Genomic DNA, 9,793 nt, shown 5'->3' on the forward strand with positions numbered 1-9,793 from the left:
TTTTTTTTTTTGAGACGGAGTCTCCCTCTGTCGCCCAGGCTGGATTGCAGTGGCCAGATCTCAGCTCACTGCAAGCTCCGCCTCCCGGGTTTATGCCATTCTCCTGCCTCAGCCTCCAGAGTAGCTGGGACGAAAGGCGCCCGCCACTTCGCCCGGCTAGGTTTTGTATTTTTTAGTAGAGACGGGGTTTCACTGTGTTAGCCAGGATGGTCTCGATCTCCTGACTTCGTGATCCGCCCGTCTCGGCCTCCCAAAGTGCTGGGATTACAGGCTTGAGCCACCGCGCCCGGCCAGCATTTATCTTCTTATGTGTGTGGTTGGTTGGGTTTTTTTTATTACACTATAAAATTCAGACACTTGAAGACATCACAATTTAGGCACTTTGGATGATCCACTCTTCATAATAGTAAGAATACTACCAATCTTCCAATAGTTATTGTTATTAGTGTTTTCATAATAATAGTGATTAAGTTTTTCAATTCTGTACATATGCCGACTATCTCCTCACCTGGATTGTACATTTACATTTTCAAGTTATTTTAACAATAGGCCTGGGAGCAGACAGAAAAAGAAAAAAGAAAGAAATTGATTGCTGAGGAAGTCAGCATATGAATAGAAATAAGATTCTATGGATTGCACTTATGCTAACAAAAAAGAGACCCAAACTCAGGGACTTATAGCATTCTGCCTACAGCCAAGGTCAGAGTTTGGTTCCTGGCCAGAGAGACTTTCTGTGGCTTCTCTGTTCCACCAGAAGACAAAAGGGTAATGGCTATAATAATACGGATGCATCCTTGCCCAGTGTCTTACACACAGTAGGTGCTCAAAGATCATGAAAGGGATGATATGAGTGCATGAATGAATAGCTCAAACAATGTGACAGAGTGAAGTCAGCAGTGGTCAACTTCAACAGTTGAAGAACAAGATGGTAACAACCACTTTAAGTGGCTGATAACGTTTTGTTTGAGATATTTTGATCTAATTTCAAAGACAGCCGTATCTTACTTTGCTCAATTTTAAAGTTACTCAATTAAGGGACTGTATCTATATCTGTTTTTTCCAATTAGTGTCTGTGTGCTTGGCCAGGCATTATAGCCATGCAAACTAGTAAACACAGTTGAGCACACAATGGTCTCTGCATTCTAATGCCAGTTTGAAAACTTAATCCTGTCACCTTGGACCAACTATAAAGCCTTGAAATGGAGATAACTCCTACCATACCCTGTCTCCTATTATAGCTTTGTGCAGATTAACTAATTAAAGTTATGAAGAGATGTAAAGATAAAAAAATCTCTGTTTATTATTGCTATTAGTCCTCAGAGTTGGCACCAAATCAGGAAAAAACAATAAAAATCACCTCTGTCCCAAAATTTTGCATTCTTAGAAATGATTCCTACAAAGTATCACTATAAATTAGGCTAAATGGTTTTTTGACTGCAAGGACTTACAAGCTGGATTTATGAATGGAAATATGTGAAGGCCACTCTGTCCAGCTCTGTAGCCCCATACTTTCTCCCTGGACTATTTATAGAAAGTGTATGGCTAGTGGAAAAGTTCACATTTATTTTTACAAGCCAGTCATGACATGACCGAAGAACTCACTTCCTCTCTCTCAGGTCATCCTCTTCACCTGAGCTGCAAGAAGCGCAGGGAAGAAAGGAACCCCATTAGCCAACTAAGTCAGTCTTTGAGTCAGCCCCAGAGACCAACCCACGGGGTGAAAGGCACTGAAGTCAAACACCTTCATTTTCCAGGCATGACTCTATGGCGCTGCTCTTTGAGATGTCATCCAGATCATGACTAACAAGTAAAAATGAAACATATTACATAATATGCCTCAAAATTCTACTGCCAAAATAGGTTGTACATAGATAATGGAGTGAATTCTTATTTATAATTTGTCCTACATTTCAAACAGCTGAACACAATAAAGTAAAACTCAATTTTAATGTGGCAAAATGTAAAGTGTGAAAAATATTTTAAAATATATATTGTTCTTATTGCTGCATTACCTTGAAATATGTAATAAACTTGGATAGTTCCATGCAAATGGGGAGATTCAAAGTAAACATTTGCTTCTAAAACATCAAGACATTTGATAAATTTAGCAAATAAACGTATAGTTTAACAAATCATCCCTGGTTTTGACTAGTGTATATGGTACCTATTTGCAAACATGGAGTGAAGCCAAACCAGTTTTCAACTAGAATGTCCTCTTGTCATTATTATATGTGGTCTACAAAATCTAACATGGAATAGGAAAGAACAGTGGATGAAGGAAAAGGCAAAGGGAAGAGGAAAGTGAGTTCTCATTCTCTCTGGGACATAGTGGGTGCTGAAACCTGCATGGCAAAAAGTGTGTCATCTCACTGTACTCATGCAGCATAATCACCTGAAAAATGATATGGGTATAATTTTATCCTTAAGTGGCCTCTGCTTAAGGTCAAAGACACAGGACAAGAAGAGAATTCTGTCTGTGGACCTGGAAGAACAACAAAATATTAAAATGACAAATTTGGTGTTTTAGTTATTGTTCTCAAACTCATTAATCCTTTCTAGAAGTCTTCCTCCTGAAAGCTCCTTTTGAAATTGAGGTCCCATTTTACAAAGAAACTACATAATACGCTTCAACCTGTTTCTCTAGCTTCCAAACCAATGTTCTTTGGGGCTCTAGAAAAAACAATCACATACAAATAAATATGCATGTGGAAATATCCTGATTTCCACAGTTGTCCTTGAATGCATGTACTGAATTAAGTTACAGCTGAGGAATAACATCTGTGGTAAGTACAAATTAGCCTCTGTAACCTAACAGGAATCTCCTTGCACTTCACAAAGGATGATACACTGACACTCATCAAGAACTGTGCAAAGTGTATTTACAATCTCAATGAGAGGTTCTAAATTAAATACAGACACATATAAATTTAACTTCTACGTGCAAAGTAACACACACAAGGATACTGGTTCCTCCAGGGAATTGTGCTGAGCTTCTCTGTTTACAGAGAAGTGATTAAAAGCATAAACAAAACCAGCAATTGTTTTAGAAGCGCCAGTCTACCAGTGCTGAGGTGTTCATCTACCTCATATGCATGATCTAAGTTATATCATAAAATCAAGATGCACCTGTGGGACATGATCATCCTGCCCAAGACCTTCAATCAGGTTGTGGAGATCAAGCCCAGGATGATCTGCCACTACCTGGGCAAGCTCTCCATCACCTACAAGTCAGTGAAGTAGAGCTGGGTGGGCATCATGGCCACTAACTCCTCCTGCTGAGCCAATAAAGGCACACGTCTCCAAAACAAAACAAAACCAAAAAAACTCCCATTCAATGACTTATTTGGCTTCTAACAAAATGACCTACCGGAAGTGTGATAAGTATTTAAACAAGTCATCTCAGTGGTTTGTATTAATCTAGAGTGGTCATCTCAATTACAGGTTAGCATTTGTAAGAAATGTGTAAATAACATTGGCTAATCTGTTTGTTAGAAAGGATCTCACGGACACGTTCATAAGTGTTTCAAGGATTTAGGGTGACTGCCAATTATTTCCATAGTCTGGACCCAAATGAAACTTCAGCGTTTAACTGGGCAAGTGTAATCTTATTTAAACCCCAATTTTCAGTGACAACTCAATAATGCGCTCCTGCCTTTCATAATAAAACTGCCTCATTTATTCTTGGATATTATATTTTTAATTTTAAGCAAGGATGGATGGCATCAGTCTAGAACTTCTCCCATGGCTGCATTAGGAACACATCTACATTAGCGGGCTGGCTCTTTGTCCTTGTAGGGAATACAAATGCTCTGCATGCTCCTGTAAACTACTTCCAGTCCTACCAAAAACTTGAAACCAACACCATCTTCTGCCCTCCTGGATGGACCATGAAACCTTGATTTGCAGTCAGGTAAGAAAAGCTTATTCTTACTACTCTCCCCATGTAAGAAACTGCGTTTGAGGACCAGTCATTTGGACATTGCTTCAAAAGGCACATTTATTCCAGTGGCAATTTAAATAAGTAGAGAAGGAAAGAAAAGATTAAAACAAAACAAACAAAACCTGATGGGTTTTGTGGAATACATTAGAGTAAACACAAATCTGGGGTCTATACAAACCACTCGAGCTCCTCACCAATAGTTTAACCAGAGTCCCTAAGGTAGAATAATTCACAGTTGTATCATGACACAGGCCTTCAGAAAACACTGTTTAAGAAAGTAGTTGAGAACTCTCAAGTAGCTTCCCCTGATGTCCAGTTCAAGTGTATGCAATGCAGAAGGCTGTGAAATTCAAAACTACGTGACAAAGAAAATTCAGTGCACATCACAGGCTTTGATAAATTATGAAAAATCAATGTATATATTACTATTTAAATAACATCTGAAAAACGTTTTGAAATAATTAATTTGTGTTCACATTCCATGCATTTCCTAGCAGGTTAAGCCCTGGGTTTACGTCTTTGTCCCTGTTTCCTACAAAGCTCCATTCTTTTGACAAATCCAAGCATTCCTCAGACTGAAATAGAAGTTCCCAAGGATTCTATTTACCCTCTTTATTGTGTACCTGACCTTATAGGGGCTACTTCTTATTACCAACGGCACAGATGATTGGAAAAGCAAACTCTTCGGGGGCTTTATTTGGAATTTTACTCACTGCCTTTGAGAAGAAATCCCTGGATGTCAAAGACATCACCTGAATTTTTTCCAAGGGCAAGAACCAATGACTATTTCCCTACCGCTTGAACACCCCCGCCAGCCTCCTTCAAAGCCTCCAGTGGGTTGGGATCCCTTTGTAGCAGTGAACTTTTTCCCTATGGTTTTGCAGCACCTTCCTTGAGCAAAGAAGAAAACACAATGAAACTTGAAAACAAACCAACAATAGCAACAACAGAAACTCCAAACAGATGGGCGAACCAGTAGTCTCCTCCAAGGCGGAGGCTCACTTTTTACTGCAGAATTCGGAGTTGTTTAGGAACTTCCTGATGACGAGCCCCAGGCAGACCACCAGCAGCAGCATGTAGCCCACAGTACCCGAGAAAGTGGGTGCAGCAGGCGGCGCCTGGAGGAACTGGCGCAGGCCCTCTTCTACGTAGTACACCTGGTCGTAGATGCTGAGGAAGGTGAAGATGTGGAAGAGCTGGTGGCTGTGGCCGATTATGTCGAAGAGACCCGGCTGGATGCGCTCGGGGATCTTGCTTACATTGAAGAAGGCGGCCACCACCAGCCAGAAGTAGCGGCGGTAGAAGTGCACGAAGAGTGTGGGGTTCTCCCCACGCAGGTCGAAGAGCCAGCTCTCGAGCATAATGGGGCAGGCCATGCTGAGCGGCATGACAAAGACGAAGGTGCGCAGCGCGAACGGGTAGGTACACCAGTCGGTACGGCTCTTGCAGCAGGCCACAGTGCAAGCCACCGCCAGCACGAAGGCCACGGGCAGCACCAGGGCACGGTAGGCGGCGATAAGGCGCGTGCAGTCCACGTGCCAGCCCAGGCGCTGCTGCACGTATGGAGTCATGACTCTGGCATCGAGCAAGCTGAGGCCGGGCAGCAGGTAGTAGTAGTAGGCCACCGTGCTGCCGAAGCCGTAGTAGCTGATGGACGCGTAGTCCAGGTAGAAGAAGGCGGCGCGCAGGCGCAGCGACAGGCAGCTGAACACGTGCGCCGTGCAGCTCATGGCGAAGGTCAGCAGCACTCCCGACGCGTAGCACCACAGCGGCAGCAGCCACGGGTGGTGGAAGGGCACGTCGCCGCCGCTCAGGAAGAACAGACGGCAGAACTTGCTCAGGAACAGCAGCAGCGGGATGAAGTGCGTCCAGAAGTTAAGCGTCTCGTTGGTGGGCTTCAGCACCGAGGCTAGGCACTCCTGGGCCGTGCACGGCAGACGCCGGTAGCCTGACAGGATGAAGCACTCCACGAAGTCGTCGGGCACCTCGTCCCAGCGCAGCAGCGGCTTGGCAGACGCTGGGGGGTCCCGGGAGGCGGCAGAGTGGGCGTTCCGGGCGGCCCCCGAAGCTGCCGGAGCCGGGGCCGGTGGGCCCTTTGTGCCCGCGCCCCGGGGGGGCTGCAGGCGCCGCGGCATGGTGCCGGGCTCGGGCTAGGGCGCCCAGGGACCTCTGGCGCGGCTCCGGGCGCTTGGCAGGCCCCCGCGCCGCCGGGAGCCTTTGTGCCGCGCACGGAGGCGTCGCTGCAGGTTTAGGAGAAGACCGTTCCTCCAAGCACGCGGCTTCCTAAAAATTAAATTAATCAATAGATAATCAGTTAAAAGCAGCAGGTCATAAAAAGGCAGCGCTGCGACCCGCCAGGATGCGCGGAGCGCGCGTGCTTCAGCGGCGTTCCTCGCCAAGGCCCTGCTACCGGCGCGCGGACCGCCGCGCTGCGGCAGCGCGCTGCGCGGCTGACTGCGCGCGCGCGGCGCGTCATCGCGCGGTGCGGGTGCCTCCGCCGCCGCCCCCGGAGCGGGAGGCGGGGATGTGCGAGCCGAGGCGCGGAGGGAGGGACCGGCGCACCGAGGAAGGGCGGGGGCCTCCCAGGCTAGGGTTTCGCGGCCGCTTCGGGGGATAGAGTTGTCCCCTGTCTCGAGTTCCGTACCATCCCCCTCCTCGGGCCGCCGCAGCCCGGGCCGCCCCGTTAATGATTGATGCGGGGGCCAAAGGCTGGTAGGCGACGCGGCGGCGCGCGCGCCGAGGGCCAGAATCGGCCCTGGGGTTCGAAACCCGACAGCCACGCGGGCATTCTGGAGGACACTGGGGAGCCGCGTTCGCGGGGGGCGGGGAGCTGCGGCTGCGGGGGAGGGGAGGGCGTCCGAGCCGGGCAGGGCGGAGAGATGCGCCAGCTGTAATCTCCGGAGGTGGCCGGGGAGGGGGGCACTCCGGAAGTCTGGGGGCTTTAAGCCCGCTTCGGGATCGGGGCCGTGTCATTGTCAGCTACCTGGGGCTGCGCCTCTCGCTCCCTCTCTGGTCTTTGCGTGTGTGTTGGTGTGTGTGTGTGTCGGCCTCTCTACGCACTACTCGAAGCCTTAGTTGGTCTTCTTTCGTCTGGTGGACGCACTCAGGTGCGTCACCATCCTCCCATTTCCTTCGCCCTTGTCCTGTCCGAAAGAACCGTCCGCAAGCTGCCCTGTGGTCGCGCTCACCAGCCTTTCGAGCCGCAGCTAACCCATCTTCTTGTTCTTGTGTCTTTAACTAGGACTTTTATTTGGAACTGAGTCCGACAGCTCAGGACTGGCTGTTCAAACTCCACAATTTAATGAAAAATCTCAGATGACTCGGAAAACCTCTAACGATCTGAGGAATGTATTAAGGGATTCCAAAGTCAAAGGCTGATCGTGGAGGGCATTGATGAGGGGAGACTTCAGGTAGGAGGTGCATTCTAGCAGGAACTGAAGAGATTGAAGTCCAGTTGGTAGAAACAGGGAGGGGTGGCTTGGATAAATCTTATGTATAATTAATCAGAAGTACCTGGCAGGCTAGGTTGGGTGGCTGGAGACCAGAAGAAAGGAACACCTGAAGAATCAAAAGGGTTGTGATGCACTGCAGGGTGAAAATATGCCCTTGGGCCTTAAAGAAAGAGGCTTAAGGCCGGGCACAGTGGCTCACGCCTGTAATCCCAGCACACAGATCACGAGGTCAAGAGATTGAGACTATCCTGGCCAACATGGTGAAATCGCATCTCTACTAAAAATACAAAAGCATCAGCTGGGCGTGGTGGCGCACGCCTGTAGTCCTAGCTACTTGGGAGGCTGAGGCAGGAGAATAGCTTGAACCCAAGAGGTGGAGGTTGCCGTGAGCCGAGATCGCGCCACTGCACTCCAGCCTGGCGGCAGAGCTAGACTGCGAGACTCCGTCTCAAAAAAAAAAAAAAAAAAAAAAAAAAAAAAGAAACGCTACTTTCATCACTACTGCACGTCCTCTAAGTAGGTTAAGGAAGATTTACTTAGTAGAGCCTCAAGATGGATTTAAGTTATGGATAAGAATTATTTATAACTAAGATATCATTCAGTATTATGAATGTCTGCAATTACTTAAGGATACTAGAAACAGCCTCTAGAAGTTTCAGCCTTCTCTCTGAAGTATATTTTCCAGTAGTAACTGATTCAGCAAGCTCTTACACAACTAGATCAAAGGTGCGCTTCAGTCTTCTGCCTTTCTGTACTGCCACACATTCCTGCCTAGTGGATTTTTAAGAAGTGAGATTTTGTTGTAGTAATTTAGCCAGTGTCTTATTTTAGTGTTTTCTGGTTTTCCGCTGTTTGTAGCTTTGTTTTAAATTGAAATCTAATTTCCTTTTTTATCTGGACTAAGGACCCACGCCTATTTGTAAAAGGGATTAAATTTAGGCGTTTAAATGAAGTGTAGGAATGATAAACTTGAATCCAGGGCAGGCCCGAGCATTTTTTTTTCATGTTCCCTTTGTTACTCCACAAACAACCAGAGCTGTCACATGTAAAAAATGTTGATCCTATAATAATTCTTATATTTACCACACTCTTAGTTGCATAATCATTTCACTTACATAATCTAGAAAAATAGAAGGTTCACTTCAAGCAAAATAGTGGAATTGACTAAATAAGTATGCAAAAACTTGAGTTAGATAAAATATTAATCTTTATGACAAAAAATGGTGAGATTGACTCTAATAAAATATGTTCTTTTAAAAAATCAGTTTTTTATAAAGTGAAAAAAAATTGTCATGTTAAGTTTTTCAAAAAGTCTTTGCGATATCTGCCTTTGTCCTTTCTCGTATATCTCCTACTCTCCCTGAGGCACAAAACCAGTTGATGCCATGGAGTGAGTGGTGTTCATGAAAGTTCACTGGTGCAAAGCCCAGACAGCTCTCCTTGCTATACCTTGACAAAGCTCAGTAAAAAGGAACTAAGGAAACAGCAAAACTGACCTAACTTATAAAGTAAAACAGCAATATGGCTTTTCCTTAATTGCTACCAATTTATAGAATTATTTTCTCTTACTTTTTAAATTGAGATATAAAAATGTGGCCCCCAAATCCTGCATAGGCTGTGTTTTGTCGTTTGTTTTAACTCCAGCAAACTGTCTCTTGTCAATGGGAACCATGCTCACATCCTCTGGACTTGGCTAAACAGAAGCAATGAGCAGGGTGCCATTCCCTAAAGGTGCATTGGGAGATAAGGCATCTTTAAGGTAACCAGGACTGACTGCAAAGTTTTTGACAGACAAGAATCACCAAGTTACACTGGAAAGCCATTGCTGGCATTTCGAGGCAAAAGCCAGCTAGTTCTGTCAATTGAAATTAAATCAAGACCGCAAATGTGGTGGTGTTAGTTCAGTGGAGGCTCTACATCCAGGTGTTGAGGGGTCCTGGTTGCAAGATGCAGTCATGTGTCAGGACTGTAGCAAAAGGGATGAATGCTCTTTTCAATCTGGTTTGCTTTGGTAATGGTCGTATAGACCAACTACACGTTTTTGTTTCTTTCTACAGGAATAACATGAAGTATATGTAAAAATTACATAGCAAATTTGATGTTTAGTAAGGGCAATTAGCTATCTGTAAAACCAGCAGAAAAATATGCTGTGTTATTGGCCAATAATATACCTGTTTTTAGAGGAAATAATTTTTTCTAGTCTAATTTTTAGCCAAAAAACAACCAATAAAAGAAAGAAAAAGAAAAGAAGAGAGAAAGAAAAAGAAGGAAGGAAGGAGAGAGTCAAGGAAGGAAGGAGAGAGAGAGAGAAAGAAAAGAAAAAGAAAAAAGGAAGGAAGGAAGGAAACAAAGAAAGAACAGCACTATGGACCTAGTGCTTAATTGTTTTTTTTTTTTTTAA

The 9,793-nt window shown here is 45.3% G+C and overlaps 1 protein-coding gene and 1 long non-coding RNA gene across 5 annotated transcripts in view; one reads left to right on the forward strand and one right to left on the reverse strand.

The window, feature by feature from the left end:
• The window catches only part of PAQR9 (progestin and adipoQ receptor family member 9), a 14,672-nt gene extending 8,527 nt beyond the window's left edge, over window positions 1-6,145 (reverse strand). Inside the window, exon 1 of one of the 2 annotated variants that reach the window (XM_017882277.1) lies at window positions 4,943-6,075. In XM_017882277.1, coding sequence (XP_017737766.1) covers window positions 4,943-6,075 — 1,133 coding nt within the window. Of the gene's footprint in view, window positions 1-3,968 lie in introns of those variants that run through there. The other variant, XM_017882278.1, reaches the window with a different exon arrangement.
• Window positions 6,146-6,902: 757 nt separating this feature from the next.
• The window catches only part of LOC108535880 (uncharacterized), a 40,257-nt gene continuing 37,366 nt past the window's right edge, over window positions 6,903-9,793 (forward strand). For all 3 annotated transcript variants that reach the window (XR_001887349.1, XR_001887351.1, XR_001887350.1), the window contains exons 1-2: window positions 6,903-7,047; window positions 7,182-7,350. This is a non-coding gene — a long non-coding RNA (uncharacterized LOC108535880). The remainder of the gene's footprint in view (window positions 7,048-7,181; window positions 7,351-9,793) is intronic.

This window comes from Rhinopithecus bieti, unplaced genomic scaffold, assembly GCF_001698545.2.
Source record: "Rhinopithecus bieti isolate Rb0 unplaced genomic scaffold, ASM169854v2 scaffold_12642, whole genome shotgun sequence".
Lineage (NCBI taxonomy): Eukaryota > Metazoa > Chordata > Mammalia > Primates > Cercopithecidae > Rhinopithecus > Rhinopithecus bieti.